This window comes from Gopherus evgoodei, chromosome 10, assembly GCF_007399415.2.
Source record: "Gopherus evgoodei ecotype Sinaloan lineage chromosome 10, rGopEvg1_v1.p, whole genome shotgun sequence".
NCBI classification, from domain to species: Eukaryota; Metazoa; Chordata; order Testudines; family Testudinidae; genus Gopherus; species Gopherus evgoodei.
This window is the reverse complement of record NC_044331.1, coordinates 70,937,483-70,963,163: the sequence shown is the minus strand read 5'-3', so window position 1 is coordinate 70,963,163 and position 25,681 is coordinate 70,937,483. Positions and strand designations below refer to the sequence as shown.

Below are 25,681 nucleotides of genomic sequence, written 5' to 3'. Positions count from 1 at the left end.
GCAGTAGCTGCCCCTTTTTAGAGGGGCTGGGAAGGAATTTTTCCCTTACCACTAGATTGGCCTAGGTAGATTTGGGAGGTTTTCACCATCCCCACAGTGAGTTTGGGAAGGGCTTTGTTGATATGTGGCATGAAGGGAATTAGGCGATATGTCACAACTCATTGTGTAAGTGGGGTGGATGTTCAGTGCAGGTACTCCATGGGGAAGGTATACAGTGACTGGAGAAATGGCTTGGTAAAGGACTTCAAAAGGAGGTGTTGATTAAAGGAATGGAACCGAGGGGAAGGGGCAGTTGGAGCTCCTATGATTGGTACAGCAGGGAGCCAACTCCCCTTTCTTATCGCCCATCTTAACCCTCCTATGCAGGGGGTGGATGGTAAGGTCCCAGCACTGGATAGGGTGGGGCACCTTGATGGAAAAAGGGGTGGGGTCAGGGGCACCTGGCAGAACCCACACCCCCAGGGAAGTTATTGAATGAACATGGTGTTACCACACTGCACACTTATCTGCCAGATAGTCCCAGACATCTAATAATAAAGTTGCGGCCTGATTAAAAAAACATATCAAACGTCTCCTGTCCTTCTTTGAGTATAGCCAGACAATAAAAAGTAATGAACTGACTTTGTTGAGCATTATAAACAAAGTTCAAAATGCAGCAGTTACTACCCCCTTGTGGTCACCTGTAATTATGCATGCTCTTAAAAAAAATGCTCACCCTCCACAAAGCTGTTTGAATAATGTATGTTCAATCATTTTATGCCACTGACAGCAAGTTGCGCATCACATGAGTTCTCACTTCTTCTACTCTATCTAAAAGAACCCTCTTACTTGACACACCTAACATTTCATTTCTGCCATGGTAACAGTTCCTGTCAAAACTGAAGATACAAATAATTTAGGTTTTAGATACTAGATTTAAACATTTGAAATGGTTTTCAACAGAAGCACAAATTTGTTACACAAATAAGAACTAATCAATGTTCTGCATAATGATTAAGTTGCACTTAAATTCCTGTTAATATTAATATACCTTGAACTGAATTGAATTATCCATAAAAAGGCAATTTATCAAAGGAAAAAAGTAGAGGTGCACAGAAGTTGTCTCACAAGAAACAAACCCAAAAGCTTAGAGAAACACCAACGCTACTCATATCCAGTTTCCATTATAAATTCATCACAGATACACATGATCAGTAAGGTAGCTATAGCTGCTCCAGCTAATGATAGTAAGTCAGTAGCAGTTGAAGGAAAAGATTCCACATAAAAATATTAGCACTTCGTTCTTCACCTTTAAGCTGGGGGAACTTGTTCCCCTTTAACAATATCTTTAGAAAATGTCATCATTTGACAGACAACTTGTCAATGCATTTATATTTACACACACAACAAATTCCCCATCTAATTTCAGGCAACTACAGCTGGAAAATAACCCTGGAAGAAAATATTAATAGAATACAGTTCTAGCTGCTTGAATTTACCACTAACAACAAAATCACTGATGCTGGAGCTTTACCACATACTCTGACAGCATCAGGATAGTGTTGCCAGAAATAAACATTTGCAATGACAGTCTTGCAGGTCCACAGGCAGTTATCTACTAAACTTAGCTACATTTTGCAAAAAAAATTGTTCATTTAATAATTGCAAAACCGTTGTTTCTTGTGTTACAGCACCATTGCTCATATTGGCAGTTAAGACTGGTGGTACTATTATAAGTCATTATTCAAAACTGTTAAATACAGATTAAAATAAAAGCTTTCTACTTGTCAGGTAATCTTAGAGGATGTAAGAGCCATCATCTATTCATCCTCCGTTGAGGACTCTAGTTTTTATATTCCAGCCCCTGCTCTAAAACAAAACCCTTCTTATCCACTACTTTCCTTGGCTGAGGGAAGGGATGCTTTTTTGGAGCTCATCAATACTATTCCTACCCTGCTGGAGGAATTGTAGCAGTGACATAGAAATCATAGAATATCAGAGTTGGAAGGAACCTCAGGTGGTCATCTAGTCCAATCCCCTGCTCAAAGCAGGACCAATCCCCAGACAGACTTTTGCCCCAGATCCCTAAATGGCCCCCTCAAGGATTGAACTCACAACACTGGGTTTAGCAGGCTAATGCTCAATGATACTCCCAGTTCCAAGGACAGAAATATTGAGCCCAGAAGTCAAACGTAATTCTCCTGCAACTTATACAGTGGGTCAAGTCAGTTGCCCCCATTGCTGGAGTATCTCAGACACATCACCATCAAATCAGGATGAGATGCATGCCTTTGCTTCAATCTTCATTAAAAAAGTTAATTGTGAACAGATACTCAAGTCACTATTAACAACAAGGAGGAAGGAACACAAGCTAGAACAGGGAAAGAACAGGTTAAGAATAGATAAGATATGTATTCAAGTCAGCAGGGTATGATGAAAGTCATCCTAGGATACTGAATGCGGTAACGGAAGCAATCTCAGAACTGTTAGCAATTATCTTCAAGAACTCATGAAGGATAGGTGAAAGTCCCAGCATACTGGAGAAAGGCAAACATAGTATCTATCTTTAAAAAGGGGAACAAAGAGGACCGAGGGAATTACAGACTAGTCAGCCTAACCCCGATACCTGGAAAGATACTGGAACATAACATTAAACAATCAATTTGTATGCGCCATGGGTATAATAGGGTTATAAGGAATAAAGAGCATGGATTTGTCAAGAGCAAATCATGCCAAACCAACCTATTTCCTTCTTTGACAGGGTTACGGGCTTAACAGAGGGTGGAAGCTGTGAGGTGATATATCTTGGTTTTAGTAAGGCTTCTGTCAGTCCTGCATGAAATTCTCATAAGCAAACTAGTGAAATATGGTCTAGATGAAATTACTACAAGGTGGGTGCCCCAGTGATTGAAAGACCACACTGAACAGTTATCAACAGTTCACTGTCAAACTGGGAAGACATTTCTAGTGGGGTCTCGCAGGGGTCTGTCCTGGGTCTGGTATTATTCAATATTTTCATTAATGGTTTGGATAATGGATAACATTTGTGGATGACACCAAGCTCAGAACAGTCACAAACTCTTTGGAGGGCAGGATTAGAATTCAAAATACCTTGACAAATTGAAAAATTCGTCTGAAATCAATAAGATGAACTTAAATAAAGACAAGTGCAAAGTACTACACTTAGGAAGGCAAAGATTAAATGCATAAAATACAAAATGCGGAATAACTAAGTAGGCAGTAGCATTGCTGAAAAGAATCTGGGGGTCATAGTGGATCACAAATTGAATATGAGCTAAAAAATGCAGTTGTGAAAAAAACTAATATTCTGGAGTGTTTTAACCGGAGTGTCATATGTAAGACATGGGACATAATTATTCCTTTTACTCAGTTAGAGTAGTATGTCCAATTCTGGGCATCACACTTCAGGAAAGGTATGCACAAATTAGAGGGTGCAGAGGAGAGCAACAAAAATGACACAAGGTTTAGAAAACCTGACCTATGCAGAAAAGTGAAACATGGCATGTTTAGTCTTGAGGAAAGAAGACTGGGGGGGGGGGGGATCTGACAGAGTTCAAATATGTTAAGGATTGTTACAGAGAGAACAGTGACAATTATTTTCCCATGTCCACTGAAGGTAGGACAAGAAATGATTTGCTCAAACTGCAGAAAGGGAGATTTAAGTTTGCTTATAATTAGAAAGTTTTTCCTAGTATCCTAGTTAAATACTGCAATAGGTTGCCAAGGGATATTTTGGAATCCCTGCCCATGGACGTTTTTAAGAACAGGTTAGCCACAGTGCAGGGCAGATGGGATAGATGAGCTCCTGAGTTTCCTTCCAGCCCTACATTTCTACATTTTTATAATATAATGCATCATATCTGTCTCAAGCTAACTAGCTGCATTTTTGCAGTATAAGGATTGTGGGATTGGGCAATATCCCTGTACAGTTTTCTCTGACAGTAGTAACCCAAAATTCGAATTCTCTAATTTTCTTTGCCTATGAAGGCACTTGCCAACATAATTCTACTCTTATATTTTCTCCTTTTTCTGTGTTTTGCACTATCTGGGAAAGAGTACACCCCTTTACAACTGGTGCATGGTGGGAAACACTTAGAACTGTTACCGGAGGACACTCAGGCTACCTTTAAACTTGTGCTAGCTTTCATCCAGCTAACTCAAGTATAAATATTAGCATAACGCCAGTAGCACAGGAAGCGGCAGCAGAAGTCTGGCTAGGCTATGCCAAGTACATACCTACCACTTTCAAATAGGTTTGTGTGTGTCATGATTCAGCTGTGACTCTGCTGCCACCACCTATGCTATTTATCCTTGCATTAGCTTGATGAGAGCTAGAGTGAGTATGTGAACACAGCTGGGGAAATAACACTTCTAGCTTATAGTACGGACACAGCCTCAGTCTGACCGAAGCTGCAACAGAGGAAGTATTTAGAAGTGAAGGAACCTAGCTGAAAGAACCAAACTCTGTTAAATACGGTCTGATTAGCTTCGGACAGTCTCCTCTCGTTGTGTTTTATAGTGTTTGCTTTATTATAAAATGGGTTTGAGTATTTTGCAAGCATCTTGAGTCCATGCATCATATATTAAGAGCTCCAGGATCCCAATGAGCATATTTCATCTCCACACAGTAGTACAGCCACTACAGGTCCAATGGCTAAAGGTAACCTTGAAAAAATTAGTCCTATCAGCGTTGCTACTGATTATAGAAAAATCTTCAACAGCTAGTTCTTTATCCAGAGCTAGTAGGAAGTCTTGGAGTGGCAATAGAGTACTTCATTGAATAAATAATTTGGAATGCCACCATTTTGTTCCTGGCCCTACTTCATATATTATACCTTTGAAATGGTCATCATAAATCTTTCTGGTGGGAAAAGTTGTTAAGAAAACAAGGAGTGTTGGACTACGGGTCTTTCTTTTGCACTGAGACATGCTGTTACATTGCAAGAATACTTCATAACCAGGGCTACAATCTGAAAATGGAATCCCACTAATATTATGGATCTTTCTGGGAACCAACAGAACAAGTCCAGCTGGGAAAAGGAAAAATATCTCAGACTGAATACCTCACTAGATAAACTATTGTTAACATCAATGGCTTGCAGCAACTACTGCAAAAAAAAAAAAAAAACTCTGGACAATCTTGTACCCAGGTTAGGAACAGGTTTAGCGACAGACCTCCAGATGATGCAAATCTGTTAAAAGACCTACCAACTAAATTACCATTCATCTGGGAGGACCATTTGTCTCAATCAACTGGCTGTCTTGTTGAGATTGTGCAAGGTGGACAGATTTGAATAGATAAGAGATGGTGGTGATGGCCAGCTTATTTAAGTTCTTGATTTCTGTTCTTGCTTGTTCAGATAAGAATTCTAAGCACAATGCCCACCTGCCACTTAGTTTCTATATTAGTACTACTAGGACAGGATGCTGTTTATTAAATACTGAGCAGGTGTTTGGCTTAACCTAAGTTACTAGGCCTTGACAGGATGCATCCTGACCTAAAAGCACCACTTATGACTGGCAGTGCATTGTCACTGCCTCTGATCCTAGTTATCTTTTCCAATGTATTACTATCCCAGCTGAACTGGATCCAGAAGATGGTAAGAAATTGGGAGAGCACTAAAAATAGTGTTTTTCTTCACTTGATAGTTCTTATGGTTCTTATGACCTTGAAGCAACTGCGATAACCCATGACCAGTTATCCAAACAAAATGCATGAACATATGCATATTCTTCTCACAGCTACCAGGACTACAGTGCAAACCCCTGGGAACAAACATTAGAATAAATGGAAATTCTTATTAGAAGTATTCCAGTTTTGGAACAAACCAGGAAAATATGGTATTTTGCTGCATATACATATCTTCAAAATATTCTGGTGCCAAGTTATTTCCCCGCACCCTCTAAACTGAAGCAATCATGACCCTTAATTTTTTTAAGTTCTTGCAAGCAACCAATACTGTGAGTCAGCTCAGGCTGAGGATCAGTAATACCTCCCAGAAAGGTTTTGGGAACATTATACTTTTTGGATCTACCACTGGTACTACCAAACTAAAATAAAGTATTATTAACATGCAAATACTAAATAATTCATTGTGTGCTCTCCTACCATCCCAGTCATGAAAATCCACAGTGTAAGCACTACTTGGGATGCTGAAGAGACTGAACCAAAAGCTCTGTTAAAGTATCCAAATATACACATGCCTTTGGCACCTGACTACCTTATCTGAAAAATGGATGCCTTGTGTTCTATTTTTAACTCTTAGTAATCACAGTCTGTGGTTAGAGCTCAAGAAGCATGCCACATCTTTTTTGGGAAAGTAGAGCAAAGATTTTGCTTTGGTACATTTAGGTTCTTCTGCTCTCTCAAACAACTAGAAACATAACATGCTCATGTATGTGTAAAAGGTATCCTCAAGACATATACCACTTCTGGAGAACAAGGCATAGTACTTTTAGGTCACAAACAAAAATAAATTTGGTCATTTCAGATCTGTCTTTAGTGAACATTTACACACAGAGTCACCACAATAATTTGGCACATTGGCAATCTGATCAAAAAGAACACAGGACTGAAATAGCAAGGGGATTTCAGGTCAGAATAGAGATGTACTGGTAAAGCTTTGTGGGGAATTTGCACACCACATGCCTGAACTCTGTCCGAACTATTAGCCTATCTCAGGGGTCAGCAACCTCTAGCAAACAGCTCGACAGGGTAAGCACCGTGGCGGGCTATGCCAGTTTGTTTACCTGCTACATGGGCAGGTTTGGTCAATCGCGGCTGCCACTGACTGTGGATCGCTGTCCCAGGCCAATGGGGGCAGCAGGAAGCCACGGCCAGCACATCCCTCTGCCCGCAGTGCTTCGCGCTGCCCCCACTGGTCTGGGACAGGGAACCGCAACCAGTGGGAGCCACGATCGGCTGAACCTGCCGACATGGCAGGTAAACAAACTGGCTTGGCCCGGCCCGCCAGGGTGCTTACCCTGGCCAGCCGCGTGCTAGAGGTTGCCGACCTCTGGTCTATCTTCAGGAGCACCAATTCAAGTGTTACATTACTCCACCTAAATCAAACCTCTTGCCATAATCTTGTCCACAGACCTATTACTATTAATAAAGAGGTTCTCTACAAATGTTAACAAAAATGAATTAGATGTATTTTTATATGCTCAAAATCCCAATTAATAAAAAGGAGGATACACTGAGCACAAATTAAACCACACCACCTTTCATATTTACTACTCCCTTCATTCATCTCCCTCCTGTCATTAGACAATGTATTTCAATGTAAGCAAAAACACAGACACATAAGCCAGGTACAAGGTATAATTTAAAACAGACTTCCTGTAGGTCATAAGATAGGAATGGGAAAGTACTTAAGACAAACCTGACATTTTACAAACTGTGTACTTCCATAAATCAAGTCAGCAGTTGCCATGCAACTATGTAATATCATTGGTAGTATGAATGAACTTACAAATTATCTATGCCTCACTAATTCTGAGGCACAGGTACAGACTAGGGTAAAAAATCAAGTATCAAATGACCCCTAACTTTAAAATGCATATTCATCATATTCCTGTAACAGTTGTGACACCCATCCATTTATTTGAGTTGTGTAATTCAATAACCCCTACTTTTCTCAACATGTAGAAAAGATCAGATAAGCAGAGGAACAGATTTACATTCACAGCCATCTTTCCATTTAGGCTTACTTTACTCACTGAGAGAAAAAGCAGTTTCTATTTTCTAGGTTTGTCTTTATTTTAAGATGCATGTTTGAGCTACATATGCTGTTTATAACACTGCCAATACACCAATGGAAGCAACTCAAATTCAGGGTTGAATTGGTCCAGCAGCATTAAAGCAACATATTGCATGGGAAATCTTGAATCTAAGGAACAGAAAGTCCTAGGCTTCTAGCCAATGAAGGCTGGGAATGGTGTGTTATATTAGAACTACAGCTACAGAATCAGACAGGACTTGAAGACTGTCAGATTTGCTATTTCAGAACGTACGACTAATAAACACAGGAGCAAGTCTCTCCTCAATTAATCTTGTTCCTTATGATATTCCCTTGTATTTAGTTTCATCATACATAGATGAAGGTTTTTCCAGTTTGACACCTCCACTGTTCCACTTTCAAATACTATTCCCTGCACTAGATGCAGTTAAGCCAGCAAGGAAAGGAAAAATTCCATATTACTTTTTCCAAGATTTAAAAAAAGTCAGAATAGATCACTTATACTTCATATAATCTTTTGAAACTCTAGCTATTCAACTGAGTAAAAATGTAATTTGAAGAAAATGTTATAGAAGTCTGTTGTAAATTAAGTGGAATTGCACTGCTTAAACTGAAGCTGAATTTGGCTAAAGGACCAATTAACCTCATCTCCTTACCCTACAAACAAAAAAATGGCATAAATTGGATCTAATGCAAACCTTTCACCTTGTAATGCAATCTTAACCAGTTTACTCCATTTTAGTAATGAAACTGATTAATGGTTGCATTCAAGTTAAAGCTCTAAGTTTTAAGAGCTTTCATAATAAAGTATACAGCTCTATAGCTAAGTCTTACACTTAACTGGTGATTTTTAAAAAGTAAAAGCAATTTTTGAAATGACATGAAAGCAATTACCTTGCAGTTATTTCCAGTTATTCTCTAGCTGGGCCATGCTGTTTTGGGACATATATTTTCTATTGCCCTATAAACTGGCATTTTTAGGGTTAAGATTTAAGGTCTGTAGTAAGATTTGACAGTATGCAGTATCTGGAATCATGAGATTTAATAAGCTTCCTTGACAATACTATTTACATAGATGCTCAGTCTTGGGGAAATTCATTAAGACAAAATGATTCTGAAATTCTTGCTCAGTCAGTCAACTTAAGCAATTGTTGACCCTTTAAGCGGATACAGAGATCATCTGCAGAACACAACCATTATGCTCATACTTCCTTCATACATCACAGCAATACACCGGTGCTCAACCAGATGAAGGAGGAATGTCCAGAGACCATCTCAAACTCAATTTTTTTTTTCAAGTTGTTTGTACAGCTAGTTCTTCCACATGGTAGCAGAGACATCTACTTCGCCACTTGGAGTCTAGTTCTGCAGCATTTCATCAATTATGAGTTATAGGCTTTAAATACTACAATTTAGTTTCCAACTCAATGAATACAAATCAACCCTTCTTAACGAAGGAAATCATCGTCTAACTGATTCAGAATCATACCTTATAGAATATCTTTTTACTTTGATACATATTGCTTTTATTTCAATCATGATACTTAAAGAAAAGTCTACATGAGTTTTGGAGTGCAGCATAACAAACATTCTTACTTATTTGGAAAGCATACCTATGCACAAAATTATGTTTATGCATTATGGCAAGTCCAGCAGCGATCTCACATGCCATTCTCTGTAGCAGCATTATTTGTGAATCTCCATTAATATGCTCCTGCTCATTGAAGAGATAGGTTTTTAGGTCACCCTGTAAAACAAGATGGAAATTCTTATCAACTATCTCTTACATTGGCTGCACCCAGATACTTAATGAAGAAGCAACAAAACATTAGTCCTCATTAGTCAACAAGGTTATTATTAGTATTTAAAAAACAAGTGCTTAATAAAGAGTCTCCTCATCAGTTTCAAGTGTCTATTCTATTGGTATTCTTACAGAAGGCATCTAAGGCATATGATACTTTTCTTTTAAGGATATTTCATTTCAAGTCATTCAGCACACACTCTAGATCACTTTTTCATATGTATATAATGTACAGCAATAACACTTAAAATGAAAAATATGGCTTGATGGCCTTGTGCTACCACAAAGAGACAGGTGTGAAGCCATCTAAAGACAACATTCTGTAAACCAGCAGAGCTGACCTTGGAAGTGGGGAAACACAAGAGATCCCCAACTGGCCAGGTCTTTCAATGTCAATTGCATGCCTTATTTGCCACCTTCCTAGTCTGAGAATTCAGGTACCACAGGAGGACAGAATGTGGATGGAACCTAAGTGATACTGTGAATAAACGGTACACAGGTGAATGAGTCCATAGGAGGGCTCCATCTGGTTTGGTTTATGAGTTTGGACCAGATGTAACAAAGGAAATCATATAAAAATGGTAAAGTCCTTGCCATAAACTCTGCTAGAAACATTTGGCAATTGAGAAGATAGTTTACAATAATGTTCTTAAACATTCAAACAAAATTAACCAGTTTATCAAAAGTGTCCAGAAGCAAGAATACATTAATTGTATCCAGTAATAAAGGTGAAAGTCTAAATCTCTCCAAAATGACACTATAACTCCTATGTTTGGATTTAGAGAGTTACCAGCACTAGACTTCGCAGTGCTAGAGTGTCTTTGGTAGATCACAATAAGATTCAATTCAACAAACAGGCAAAAAGCACAAAGAGGAATTCATTTCAGGTGGGGCTGGCAGCACCACCTACTAAGCCTGCCCAATTCTTCCCATCACAAGATCCTGTTGCAGTTATTTATAACTTTGTCAGACCAACCACTTGGGCTGAAATTTTAGATGCCCAGGTGTCTGCCTCAGGCTGAAGTTTTCCAAATAATTTCAGCCAAAATAGTTCTCTTGTTTCCAAGAAGGAAGCTCAGATAAAAATGTTTTGTCCATCTTAAATTCTGGGGACCATTTTTTTAAAACAGCTCTGTACCATACGCTTTGGATCAGTGACTTGAAATTTGGCAGGGTATAGCTTATGTGTCAGGTATGTGACTTTGCCACCCATTGAAAATGTGCCTAAATTTGGCCAAGTTCCAAGCCTTTGAAAAACTTCAATTCATTTGATAAGTAGAGACTTCTTTGATTTTACCAGCTAAAATCTCCAAAGCACTTCAAAAAACCAAACTAACAAATTCCAAGGACTGGTAGGTAGGGTTCCATGGGAACAAAATCAAAGAGGTTCAGGAGAGCCTGCAGATTCTCAAAGTGACAATATATAAGGCACAACAGCAAACTATCGCAATGTGAAGGAAAAATATGAAGAACAGTAAGAGACTTACATGGCTGCATCAGGAGCTCTAATGACCTGAAAATAAAAAAAGAATCCTACAAAAAGTGGGAACATGGAGAAATTACTAAAGACAGGTACAAAAGAATTGCACGAGCATGTAGGGACAAAAATCAGAAAGGCTACAGCATGAAATGAATTACAACTAGAAAGGGACATAAAAGGCAATAGATTCTAGAAATACAATAGGAGCAAGAAAGATGAAATAAAAATGTGTAGGAACAAGGAGAGCAACAAAAATGATTAAAGGTACAGAAAACATGATCTATGAGGAAAGGTTAAAAAAACTGAATAAGTTTTATCTTGGAAAAAAGGAGACTGCAGGGAGAACCTGATAGTCTCCAAATGTGTTAGAGAACAATGGATCACAGTCCTTATGTTCACTAAAGGTAGCACAAGAAGTAATTGGCTTAAATTGCAGCAAAGGAGACAGGGAAGAGATTAGGAAAAAAGTATTAAGTATTGTAATAGGTTTCCAAGAATTTAAAAAGAGTTTAGACAAACTCCTGCCACGGATGGTCTAGATATACTCTGTCCTGCCTTAACATGGAGGTGTGTGCACTAGATGACCTCTCAAGGTCCCTTCCAGCCCTACACTTCTATAAGATTCCATTTGTGCTGAGCATATTTGAGCCGAGCATATTTGAGTCTCTCTCAGCTTCTAGCATTGACCAGACTGCACATTCACTATTACATAATGACTGAGCATGCTACAGGAGCAAAGTAGAGCTCTGCCGGAGACTAATTTTTAAGCCCAGCCCAGACCCACGCCTGTACGATTCAACTCTTCCCCAAGAACCTAAGTCAGTGCCATTGTCACCTCCTCCCATGGGGTTGTCCCAGTGGTGGCTGTGTGCCCTGTTCCTTCCATCCACCATCCTCTGCTGCAGTGTGTGTACTGCAGGGTGGGGGGTGCTGAGACTCCTCGGCACACTCACTCTGCTGTGCACACAACATAGCAAGATGTCAGCAGCCAGCACGGCATGCAGCCACCACCGTTCCAACCAGATGGGGTCTAGTTGTTTTCCCACCTGACCCAACACTTGAAATCTGATTTGAGTTGGGTTGCAGGACTCTATAACCAAGCAGGAGTCTTTCCCTGTAATGGCCACTCTGGAACAGGCACTGCTTCTCCTTTACTCTAAATAACTTTCTCCAGCTGGACCCCAGGCAGCATGGAGGACAAACCAGCCTGATTTCAATACAGAGGGAACAAAAAAATAGACCAGAGAGAATTAATGGGCAAGGAGCCTGCTGAGCTGAGAAGGAGGAATGCAGATTAGATGAAGAGCTGTGTAAAGAGGAAACTGTGTCCTTCATAGCAGTATATAATACTAACCCAACTACAGTTCTGTAATCCACTGAGCCAGTATCACCCACATTTTAAGGTGACCATTTGAAGTTTCATTTCTAGCACAAAAATACATTTGTCTTGTTTATAAAGATATGAAGTCACAACTTCAACACTAAGCTGCAATAAAATTGTTATTAAATCCAAATATTTGTCTTGTATTTATCATTTTAGGACTAATCACAAACATCTCTTCCAGGAAAAAAAGATGGTAAACAAAACTAAGCCCTTCGCAGCTGCTGATCTTTAAAGACTGTGCATGCTCAAGTTTTGTCTTTCAAAACACTGATATTTGCAGTCCTCTAAACTTCATATATATCAACCTGGTTCATTTCCAAAAAATGAAAGTCAGTGCAAATGATATCTATAAACTCTTGATTAGAGATTTATGCTAAGCAAAGAAAAGGTCTCAGCATCAACTAACATTGTCAATACGCAGGTGATAATAAAAGGTACACAGAAAACAATATCAAGCCAAACAATACCTTATCAACTCAAAACATTTTAGTGATTCATTTTCAGTAAGGGTTTGGGCAAACAATACTAATGACTTAGTAGTAAAAGAAAATGATGCTCAATTTACTTATTTTTGTATTTTGTGGAAATAAATGTCAGTTATTGGAATTATGCTGGGAAGGACTAAATTAATGTACAAATGCCGATGGCTTATGCAGAAACAGCTGTTTTAACTGAATTTATGATGATCTTGTAAGGTATCTAGAGCCTGTTCTACACTGGAAAGTTATATCAGCATAGCTATATTGGTCAAGGGTGTGAAACAAAACCAACCCCTGGCCAATGTAGCTATGGAACCATAATCTGCAGTGTAACTATAACTATGCCAACAGAAGGGGGCATCCATCAATAGTTAGTTTCCGGGGAAGTGGTATTCATATACCAACAGAAAAACACCTTCTGTCAGTGTAGACTGCATCTACACTATGGGGCTATGCCAGCATAGAGATGCTGACATAACTATGGTGCTATCGTCTTTGTAGTCTTTTATAGGCATATCCTACAACAATGCTGGGTGGGTACACTGCTCCAGTCCTGCAGAAGGTAAGATACTCCTACATAATGAATCATTTGGAACACAGCCAGGAATGCAGCATACACTTATATACATACTTGGCTGAAATGTCACTAGAATTAATTTACTCAAAGATCTTAACTGGTTGTATGTTATATGAATACCCAAGTTAAGAATCATAGGACTGGAAGGGACCTCGAGAGGTTATCTAGTCTAGCCCCAGCACTCATGGCAGGACTAAGTATTAACTAGACCATCCCTAACAGGTATTCATCTAACCTGCTCTTAAAAATCTCCCAATGATGGAGATTCCACAACACCCCTAGGCAATTTATTCCATGCTTAACTTACCCTGAGAGTTAGGAATGTTTCCTAATGTCCAACCTAAACCACCTTCCTTGCTGCAGTTTAAGCCCATTGCTTCTTGTCCTATCCTCAGAGGTTAACGAGAACAATTTTTCTCCCTCCTCCTTGTAACAAGCTTTTATGTATTTGAAAACTTGTGTCCTCTCTCAGTCTTTTCTTCTCCAAACTAAAACAAACCTAATTTGTTCAATATTCTATCATAGGGCAGATTTTCTAGACCTTTAATCATTTTTGTTGCTCTTCTCTGGACTTTCTCCCATTTGTCCACATCTTTCCTGAAATGCGGCGCCCAGAACTGAACACAATAGTCCAGTAGAGACCTAACCTGTGCTGAGTACAGTGGAAGAATTACAGTACTTCTCGTGTCTTGCTTACAACACTCCCGCTAATACATCCCAGAATATTTGCTTTTTTTGCAACACTGTTCACTCATATTTAGCTTGTGATCCACTATGATGCCCAGATCCCTTTCTATGATACTCCTTCCTAGGTATTCACGCATGGTGTCATGGACATATAGGTTATGAAAAGGGTTACTAACATGTCATTTTCATCTAATACACCTCTACCTTGATATAACACTGTCCTTGGGAGCCAAAAAATCCTACCGCATTATAGGTGAAACCATGTTATATTGAACTTGGTCTGATCCACCGGCATGTGCAGCCCCACCCCCGAAGAGCACTGCTTTACTGCGTTATATCCAAATTCATGTTACATCGGGTGGCGTTACATTGAGGTAGCAGCGTACTGCATGATGAATGATGTGGCAATGGAGAACTTACTAAATAAGGATTGTTAAAAAAATAAGCAGCCGCCATTCCTGTTTAAAACAAATTACTTTAAATAATCTGGACATTAAAATTATGTCTACAGTACAAGTTACTATTCTATCCACATCTGCTTTTACAAGAAGTGTAGTATAAATCCTTTGTTTTAAATCAGTATAACTACTTATAATTAAAGCAATCATGTAGCTTTTCTATTATGGTACATCGGGTCCTTCATTATAATCTCTTCTTCTGCCCTGTTTTCATTGCTAATTTCATAAAGTTTGAAATATTTGACATTTTCATTGTGCTATAGAATTAGTCTTTTAGAACAGTAATTTTTTTTCCTAATGCTTGCATTAAATGTATGATTAGACAATTGTTTTAATTTGGTATGTGAATTATATTCCATAGACAGTGTATATATCGACATATGCATCTGGTTTACTTACCTTGCCAGGGAACACACAGAATCTAAAATTTAGTTCACTAAGCAAATAGTATCCTCACTTTTACAATTCAGTTTCAAATTACATGTTAAAAAAGCATTGAACAGAACTGCCTAATTAGCTCTAGATGGCAGCAAGATGCAAGAGTAACAGTTAGTATGTCCTTTGTGAAACTATCATTCAGAATAAACAGCAACTGTTCATTTATGGTTTGCTCCAGCTGAATTAAAGTCCTAGAATGTGTTTCAAGTGCACTGAATAGGAGTTTCTGATACTCATATTTAAAATTTAGGGAGAAAAATGGACTATATGGCTCTCATTTAGTAAATAATTTAGCTATACATGTTTTATATAAAACCATGTTTTATAGATGAGCTATTTTTAATTAATCACTGTAAACAATAACTAAGGGTTTATCAAAAGGGAGAGTCAGTGCACAGTAAGTTGGGGGGTAATCTACAGTACATCAGTGTGCCACATACTAACCATCCATGTGGACTCTATTGCCGTGCTCTGTAAGTTCCTTAGTGTGCTTTGATCTCAGATCAGAGAGCACTAGTGAACTTTTAATGAGCAGTAGCAAGGTCCACACAGACAGTTCATGCACCGCATGCTAGTGCGCTATAAATTTACAGCCATGTACTGACTCTCCATCTAGAGAAGATCTCTGGCAATCTACCTTCCAAGAAGCAATATAAAAAGTATCAGTAAAGGAGGACACAAAAACAACTTGTATGTGGCTTTATAATGACTTTTCTGGGATTCACTTGAGATGACACATGTTACTTACTCATGGCTTTATCACTCTAAGTAATGCAGCCATCCCGAACATGCTTATAAAACCTTTATGACACTACAGCATTGTGCATTTACTAATAAAAAGTTCTGAAAATTCAGGTTGTCCCTGGTCAGCTTAGATCTCACTGGGATTCATGTTAATTTATTTCAATGAATGCTGCCATTTTGCTACTACTTCTCAACAAGTAGTGTACTCAGTTGACGGTTTGTGACAAAATGAAGAGGTGCTCAGCATTTGATTGCATCAAAGGGTGTGGAGGAAGAAGATTTTCAGTGTCCTAAGACAAGTTAAGTTTATGAAATGAGATGTCTGGAAAAACATAAGCATCAGAATTTAATCACGATTGAGAGTCCTGAGTCTTATATACTGAAAGATTAAGATATTTGTAAAAACAAATAACCTAGCTTCTGAAGTTTTAAAAATGACTGTCAGTGGAAGGCTGCACTTTTTGTGACTCCAACTATTTCAGACTCCACCAGCAACACAATGCTTTAAGCACACGCAGAGCACTTCAAATAACTGTAGACTGCTGACCTCATCTGCTCATGGAATTGATGGTTCCTGGAGAGTGAGTTTCTGCAGAAGTAGATTTTGACAGGCAATCCAACCTCACAATACAAATGTTAACTCCACTTATTCTAAAGTTTTATTTACTCATAACTTAGATCATTCTATCAGAAGATTTGCTGTGCTAACAAAAAGTTGGCCGCATCTGGCTGGTAATATATTAAGGCAAATAAGCTGGCTACTTTACTAACCTGGCACCATCTTGAGACACCATTAAGTAATTATAGATCAGAAGACTGCACCCAAAATATCATGTAAACTGTTACAGGATCATTTAAGATTAAGTAACATATTAAGCACATACATCTTCTACAGTAACTATTTTAAAGAATTATAGCCAACTTCTTTATGTTACGAAGTGAAAACTGGGATTTAATCTCTTTACCCAACCACCTGTGTAAATTTACAGGCTTTCAGAGTGCTCTTTTGCTTCCTTTTCAGTTCTGTAAAATGAGTAAAGTAAAATAAATTTAATGGCCTGACTTTTAATCTCCTAGCTCTGTCACAAAGACACATTACTGCCAGAAGTCCCATGAACAATGGATTACTTCTCACTCCCAGAAAAGACAGTCACTTTAGGTCATTTCTGAAAGCATTACAGTTCCTGCATCAAACATGATTTGCACCTTAGGCCCCTCATTGCTAGAAATCAGTTTCCTCTTCATGCAGATGTTAACACAGGCAATTTTTTTATTGACTAGAATTTCACACATTTTCACAAATACTAGTAACAAAGTGAAGGATTTTAGTGGTATGATATTTCTATAGTATATATAATATATTGCCTCCCACTAGACCCACATGCAGCCACTCCAGGCACCAATGACTCTAGCCACTAACCTTGCCAGGACCACAGTGGGACTGAGGAAACTTGAATGGCAGAGTACTCAAGGTTCAAGTCATTGCAAATACCCATGTACACCTAGCAGTAGCCAGCTGGGGACAAGGTTAGTGTAGGGCCTGCCACCTTTTCTACAAATGCCTGAACTGCCCAGAAATTCCACCAGCAGTTTCCACTGCAGCCACAGCAGTAGAAGCAGATTCTACAACAGAAGACTCTGGACATCAAAACTGATATCTATACTTGAGTTTTCTTTGGACTTCTCCAATCACAGAACTCCAACCCCTGCGGCCCTTCCTCACCCATCCCATATTCCCTCTCTCTACCACCCTCACTCCAAATCTTACAGCCTTTTAAATTTCACCCATTTTTACATTACTCCTCCCTAGCCCCTTCCCTCCCTCCTCCCCCCCCATCAAAACAGACATGAGACAGAGAAATTAGTTTAACAGTACTGCACGTATGTTCTTGAAGTAGTAAATCTTGTTTTTCATTATCCTTTCTTCTCCCGTTATGATGTCTGATTAACTTTAAGATCTCTGGGGTAGGGATCACATCTTATTTGCCTGTTTGGCATCTAGCACACAAGTATGCTCAGTGAATTAAACAAACAAACAATAATAGGTAGAACCCTACCCAAGGTAGGCTAGATATTCAGACTGAGAAACACAAATTATACAGGCAAGCATTATTTAACTTTAATTTACTATATAGTTTTTGACATTTATTACTCTATTTTCCAGATACATTTTTAGTTTGCTTGGAACGGAAAGCAGCAGTGTTTATTTTTCATGCCAATGAGATAATTCAACTGCATTCAGGTTTATGAAAGCCACTTCTTTGGCTGTCAAGTTTACTGGCTTCAATTAAACTGAACATTTATTTTATCTCACATAAGTAAAATCCTTCAAACCAGTTTTGAGGATTTCAATAACTCAGTCCTGGATTAGGGGTTGTATAAAAGTGGATGGGTAGGGTTCTGTGGCCTGCCTTGTGCAGGAGGTCAGACTAGATGATCATATTGGTCCCTTCTGACCTATGAGTCTATTACCTTCTACCATGATAAATTCTGGCATTAATTGTTAAGTCTCAAACCAAACGAGAGTATAAAAAAATATTTCTGTAATAAGAGAAGCAGGGCAACTTTTACATTTGAAGATTGAGTAATTTTTAAAGTCAAGTTAAATAATTCAACTACTCAGAAATATGGCAGTAAGGGCTGATTATGTGCTTATCTGTGTTAACATAAGCAATGTAAAACGCAACTTTCTTCTAAGCTCAAACCATTTTTCTATAAAGAGAAAAGATGACTGATATTCTATCAGGGATTCATCTGCCTCATTTTATTTAAATACAGCTAATACAATCTGAGCAAAAGACAATGATTAAAACAGGGTAGTCATCTTTGGAGGTTAACTAGCATTTTCTCTGAGAAATGTCATATGCTCACCCGGCTATTCTGTTTGAAATTGCTTGAATCAATTAATGTGAATACAATCATATTTGTGCACTGAGCTTTCCTGGAAATAATTTTATATTAGTAAAACTGATTAACAGTGAAAATTTTACAAGCAAAGCCTAATCACTACTCTATTGCTTCTGGGAGATTTACTTTTGATGTACCTTATACATGCACATTTGAGTCTATTTCTGTCTTCATACATTTTGCAATGAAATCCTGCTTTAAGAATTCTTTGAAACCACAATACTTTAAAAAGAGTTGGTTCTATAGCTAATCTTTAAACTCATCCAAACATAGAAAAATAAAACAAAAAATTCAACTAAGTACTATATGTCACGATTCCCAAGTAACTGCACCTCTGACCCCTTCTCATCTGAAGTGTACCACTGAGGTACTAGGCCTCAAGCAGTCACCTCTATCTTGAGATGGAACTGCATGATTCTCCCTCTCACAGACTTGGATCTCGCTGCAGTCCCCAGTGATTAATTGCAATTCCTCAGCAGGTCTGACTTATGTTCAGCACCTGCTGTTTTCTTCTCTCTAGAAAGAATGACAGTGGTAACCAGTGACCACACAGCTTTCTTAAAGCAAAGTATATATTTAAAACAAAAGCATTTCAGAAAAAACAGCTCCCAAAAAACAGTAAGTCAATCCCTATGTTTGCCTGTCCATCTGTCTGCAAGGCTTACCATTTCCTGGAAGCTGGGGAAAAAATCCAACTCTTTCAGACTCTTCTACAGAGCCTCTCCGTATCAAACTGTCCCCCTGACAGCTGCTGACAACGGGACTCCTCTCCACCACCACCTCCCTGTTTCCTCAGAAGGGCTTTTTAACTGTTTACTGTTCTTTTGGTCTCTTCATTCAGAATACTGATAGAACAGCTGTGTCACTTTGGCCAGGGGCCTAGAAATATAGCATTGTTCTGTAATTGGCCCTGACCCCTGAAGTGTTTTGTCAGAGGTTGCTTGAACAGGGAGTTACTGTGTTGCCTTCCTGTTTGTTCTTCCCCAGTCTCTTAAACTAAATCAATAAATTCACACAGAAAAGTCTTAGAACCCAATATACAACAACTTGACTTCACTGACAAGGTCACAGAGTGATCATAAAATTGTTACATCTCAGTATTCTTTGATTATTACATAGCAGCTCCTTGTCCATTACACGGTTGTTTTCAGTTGCTTGCAACTTTGCCAAATTAGCCATTTGGGCACAGAAAATTTCAATCCTCAGGCTGAATTTTTCTAGGAAATTTATGGTAAAACAGTTCAAACACTTCCAAAAATAAATTTAGGGGAAAATAAGTTGCTTTGCCCATATTACAAAAATTGAGTAAAAAAAGCATCTGAGAAGCTCTAACTTTCCATGTTTTCGAGCAGAGAACTGAAGTTTGGCAAGGAGGTCACACTGGCATTAGGGATGTGCCAATAAAAATATGCTTACATTTGGCCAGTTTATAAGCCTCTGAAATCTCAGTTTGCACATGCTCAGAAGAGGCTTGTTAGAGTTAGGCAACTAGATTCTCCAAAGATTCTGTTTTTCCACTTCGTATGCTCCATTTCCTAACAGCCTCTACATTTCAACCAGACTCTGCACGCACCATACCCACAGAGACCGAACATATTCCAACCCAAGGTTACTAGGACTAAGCAGAACCTTTGCTGCAACTGCTCTTCCCACTGTCAATGGCTGCTGTGGCAGCAAAAACTGGAACTGAAACCAGGGAGACTGTCATTCCTATGCTCTCAATGCTCCACCTGCTGCCACTTGGCAGCATGGAGAAAGAGGAAGCTGCCTGACTTTAATGTAGAGGAGCAAGGGGGAAGAGAGAGTGTTGGAGGCAGGGAGGATAGGATCAGGAACAGAGGGAAAAGATGACTGCACAGGAACAAGAGGGACCGAAACCAGGAAAAATAGGAGTAGAAAGGGACATGGAGAGATTGAGGGGCAGGGACAGAAGAGTCTGTTAACCATAGAATCATAGACTTTAAGGTCAGCAGGGACCATTATGATCATCTAGTCTGACCTCCTGCACAACGCAGGCCACAGAATCTCACCTACCCACACCTGTATCTTCGGACAAAAAGAGGAATTGGCTGCGAATCTGAAGGTGAAAGGCAACTTGGAGACAGTGATCATGAAATGATAAATTTCATGAATCTAAGGGAAGCAAAGAGTGAGAGCAGCAAAGAGAATCCTTCCCTACAGAACCTGAAATTGAACCTATTATTCCTGAGTCTCAACATTCTTCTGCTGTCTAACAAATTGCTGTGAAACCCACTGGGAAATCTCATCACCATGTCCCTCTAGTGGCAAATCCATGAGAAAGATAACAGCCTTCTATGCCAGTGGTTCTCAAATCAGGGCCGCCACTTGTGTAGGCAAAGTCCCCAGCAGGCCAGGCCGCGCCGCTTCCATTGGCCTGGAGCAGCAAACCGTGGCCAGTGGGACCTGCGGCCCCAGCAGGTAAACAAACCAGCCAGGCCCACCGGGGGCTTTCCCTACACAAACGGCAGCCCCAGTTTGAGAACTACTGTTCTATGCTATCAGTTAGAAGCCTGAGAACTGTGCTGTGGATCTAAAGATCCCAAACCCTGATGAAAATCCATATGAAGTATTAACAGAATTCCACCTTACTGAATTTGGGGTTTGGTTTTTTTTCAATTTTAAAGTTCTTAATTTTTTAAGAATTTACATTAATAAATGACATTAAAAGAATGTTAACACTAAAATCAAATTCTCAAAAGCTGGAAATGTATGAATTAAGGTTACCCATGCAACCTTTATTTGGTTCCCTTGGGCTTATGCATTACGATACCAGTCTTTAGTTAGATGATCCTGTACTCCCCACTTCCCTTTCCTCCCTCCACCCCCCACAGGACTTCTGCCTCATTCATGCATAGAATTAACAGGGTTTTTTTTCAAAATGTGATATACTAACAATTCTGTTGTCCAGGAAGAACAAAGTGGCAAAGTTTACTTTCTGTACAATTATTTTCCTCTTTAGAAAGTCCCACAATGAACTAGAAGTTAAATCCTGAACTTAGAGAGCTAAGAACAAACAAATATTGCTTTTGTGGTCCACAAATGAAAAAAAGTAAATGTTATTTACCTTTTAAGATACCTTCATTTGACTCTTTTCGAGGAATATTTAAAAAATGAACAGGTGGTTTCAATAATGAGGTTCACAAAAACCTCTTAAAACGTACTCAAAAGAAAACAGTATTTTCTAACTATAAACTATTATTAAATTTACTATTTTCACTATTAAGTTTACTTACTAAATCACACAACTCAAACACCAGAAGATACGGGATGGCTTCCACACACTGCCCAATACATTGCAGAACATTTGGATGCTGAAGAATGCTATAATAAAATACAAACAGATTATTTTAAGTCAGAAAGACAGCAGTACACACTAATAGCTCTAACATGACTGAATACTACTACCCCCCATGCATCTCAGTTTCCTCTTTTGAAAGTCAGATTTAAATCCACATAGAAACAGCATAAGAGGCAGATCTTCAAACTCAATAAAATTCCCTTTGATATGCTCTAGCAGTGCAAGGAAATCTTCAAGATGCCTTAAGTGGACAGCTGAGAATTCTCCTGGCGTGGGGAACCTTAAGTGGTGTAAAGACAATGCTGCTACACCCTGTTTCCCCTCTCCCCCATGGTGTGTGTGTCGAGAGCATATAAGGGCATAGCTGGGGCATACTGTGCTCCAGTACCCCAGTGGGACTGTACAACTATTTAAAGCAGCCAGTTACTCGGTGCCCCCTCTGCCCCCAGAACTAGCAGTGGAAACATGACAGCCACTTTTGCCCACTCCTTGAAAAGCACATGAAAATTCAGCTTTTCGTTTCCAGCCAATTCTCTTGAGTATCCTTGGACTCCAAAACAGGAGACCAAACAAATAGAGTTTACTTACCTGTAACCGGAGGTTCTTCAAGATATGTGGCTCCTGTCTGTATTCCACAAGTCAGATATGTATGCGCACCATGTGCCTGAGTCAGGAATTTTTTTGCAAGCACTGTCAGTTGGCCTACACCTCCGTTGTAGTTCCCGTTGGGCTCAGAATCAAGGGTATAAAGGCGGTGCATGCCAACGCCATTCCTGTTTCCCATTCTAACTGCAGTTCAGAATAATCTGCAGGGACGGGGGGGTAGTGGAATACAGATAGGGACCACACATCTTGAAGAACCTCCAGTTACAGGTAAGTAACTTCAATTTCTTCTTTGAGTGATAGTCCCTATGTGTATTCTACACATGGGAAATTAATAACCCAGCAGTCAGATGGCATGCAGATTCGATAGTCGACTGTAATACTGCTGTCCCCACAGCTGTATTTGCAGTTGACGACTAGACCAGAGTGTAATATCTCATGAAGGTATGCAAATTGCTACAAGTATGTCTCCTACACATCTTTAGGAGGTGTATATCTCTCAGCAATGCAGCCAGAGTAGTTAGCCCTTTAATGGAATGAGCCCTCACACCTCTGGAGGGGGACTATGAGCTAGTTGTAACAAAGGGTAATACAACCTGAGATCTGGTTGGAAGGTCTCTATGTCAATTTTGCTTAACCCCTTGATCGCTCTGTTATGTAAACAAAGAGTTTCGGTATCTAACATCCTTTGTTCTTTGCAGATAAAAGGCCAAAGCCCTTTGGACATTTAGAGAATGCAGCCATCTCTCCTCACTCGAGACATGTGGGTTTTGGAAAAAATTCTGGTAAGTGGATTACCTAACTCATATGAAACTTAGAAACTACTTTGGGAATGAATCCAGGGTGGGATCGTAAGAGATCTTTTCTTTATAGAAGATAGTATATGGTGAGTCTGCCATGAGTGCTCCCAGCTCGCTGACTGTTCTGACTCTCTCAGCATAGCCACAGCACGCCCAGCCATTTGACTGCATTGTCATTAGCCAACGAAGAGCCAATAGTCCACTATCGAAGCAAGTCAGCAGGCACTTGTCCAGGATGTGCAACATAGTCTGAAGTTGACCACATCTACAACGTGGGATGAAACCCCATTTGAAAATGCTGGCAGCACCATTGCCTTGCTCTGTCCAAAACCAGTTCAGGGATGATTACAGATACCTTGGCAAGTCAAAACCTGACAGGCAGATGGTTGGGTCGGTGATGAGAGAGTGATTAACAACTGTCGTTGCTGATCACTCATTACGCCAAGTGGATTCCACCGTCACGTCCTGTGGAGGGATAAGTGACCACAAAGGAAGCCTGAAAGAGAGGCAAACTGGCAGGTGGATGATGAGGTCTGAATACAGAGGCAAGTCACTGTTCTCACGGATCTTAACCAGGCGCATGATGGAGGCCCCCTCACAGCGAATATGGGGCAGTGCTATGTTATAAATATTGGCAGCCCTGGTAATGGAGTTGCACTTAAAGTCCCAGTAACAATACACATAGCTTTTTAAATCTCTACATCGATCAGCTTCATATGAGAAGTGACACCAGACAGGAACACAATACTCTGCTCTTGAGTCGCAGAGGGCAAGGGCTGATGTTCTAAGCACCTGGGCACAAGAACTCCAGATTGAGCTGGCCAGTTTTCTGAGCAAGGTGTTCTGAATGCTAACTTTGGCTGCTGTCTTTTTCAAGTGGTTGTGGTACATCAATAACCTATTCAATGTCTTCTGACTGACACTATGGCTATTAGAAAGGCCAACTTCATGGTCAGACAGGCCATAGAGACATGCCTAGAGGCTCAATGGGGGGCTTAGTGAGCAAATATAAAACAAAATTGAGGTCCCACTGAGGTGCAAATTTCAATCGTGGAAAGTGTTACCCAAAATTGGGCCAGCTAGTAACCTTAGGGAAGACTAATGACCCACCGGAGTCTGGCAGAAAGCAGCACTTTTATTATACTGAGAACTAAGATCAAAAGAAGCGCAGGGAGGTCACACTCACACTTGCACACTCAAGCTCCCAGGACAGGCACGGCACTGGAGATGTCAGGATTTTTCAAGGTAAGTGTCCCCCAGAGCACTGATGGATGGTGCAATGAAGGTAAGCCTTCCCAAGGCAGGATGGAATGCAACGCAGCAAACCACTGGCCAGGCAGTCTGGGCGAAGGGCCTTCACAGGAGATACAATCTTGTGAGTGTACTGCTGAGCACATGGCCCCTTCCCCTTTTAAGGACCTGCTCCTCATGGCCTGCGACTAGAGATGACTTGGCCACATCTGGTTGGTCACACTCCACCGTGGGCAGTGTCCATGCATTGTGTGTGTGAATGCTGCCTAATTAGAGTCCCAGACACCTTGTCTACCTGGGAGCTCTTCTGATTGTCCAGTTGTTCAAGCAGCCCATTCATTTTACAAGCATTCCAGGAGGGGGAGGGGAAAAGCCACTTCATGGAATTTAGATAGGGGGAGGAGACAAAAGGCGGGAGGGGGAGTGTAACAGACTTTTTGGAGCATACAGGTTATACATAACATACAGACCACTGGTGCTCCTACAACAGAAAGGATCTGAGAAATCTGGTTGTAACAGGATGAGTGACATGTATGGTTATCCATCAGAGGATGGAAAACGCTGATCATTGCTAAATGCACACTCAGAGAACTGAGCACAAGACCCAAAGACTTAAGAGTAAGCAGATACTCTAAAATAGCAGGAATCCCAGCAAATTCCATAAACAAGGTACACTGTGAGCCACAGAGAAGAAACGCTTCCATCCTTGGAATAACAGCTTCTCATAGCAGTATTTTCTGCCTTTGGTTAAGAATGGACTTCACTCTTTTAGAACATGAGCACTCTATTTCTGATGCCCATCCAAATACCTGGCCATGAGCTTGAACCTGCCCTTATACTGTGTTAGAAGGTCCAGCAGTGTGTGGGTGTTCATGGGTGGGTGAACTGACCACATAAGCAGATGTGTAAACCAAAACTGTCTTGGTCAGCTGGATGCAATCAGGATGACTCAAGCTCTGTCTTGTTGGATCTTCCATAGAACTTGTATCAATGACATGGGAGGAAAGATAT

At 39.9% G+C, this 25,681-nt stretch overlaps 1 protein-coding gene across 2 annotated transcripts in view; it reads right to left on the bottom strand.

Moving 5' to 3' along the window:
- LMTK2 (lemur tyrosine kinase 2) overlaps positions 1 to 25,681 on the bottom strand; it is an 83,844-nt gene that overhangs the window by 20,630 nt on the left and 37,533 nt on the right. Inside the window, exons 6-7 of one of the 2 annotated variants that reach the window (XM_030577220.1) lie at positions 21,952 to 22,039; positions 9,356 to 9,489 (exon numbers count right to left, since the gene is read on the bottom strand). In XM_030577220.1, coding sequence (XP_030433080.1) covers positions 9,356 to 9,489; positions 21,952 to 22,039 — 222 coding nt within the window. The remainder of the gene's footprint in view (positions 1 to 9,355; positions 9,490 to 21,951; positions 22,040 to 25,681) is intronic. The other variant, XM_030577221.1, reaches the window with a different exon arrangement.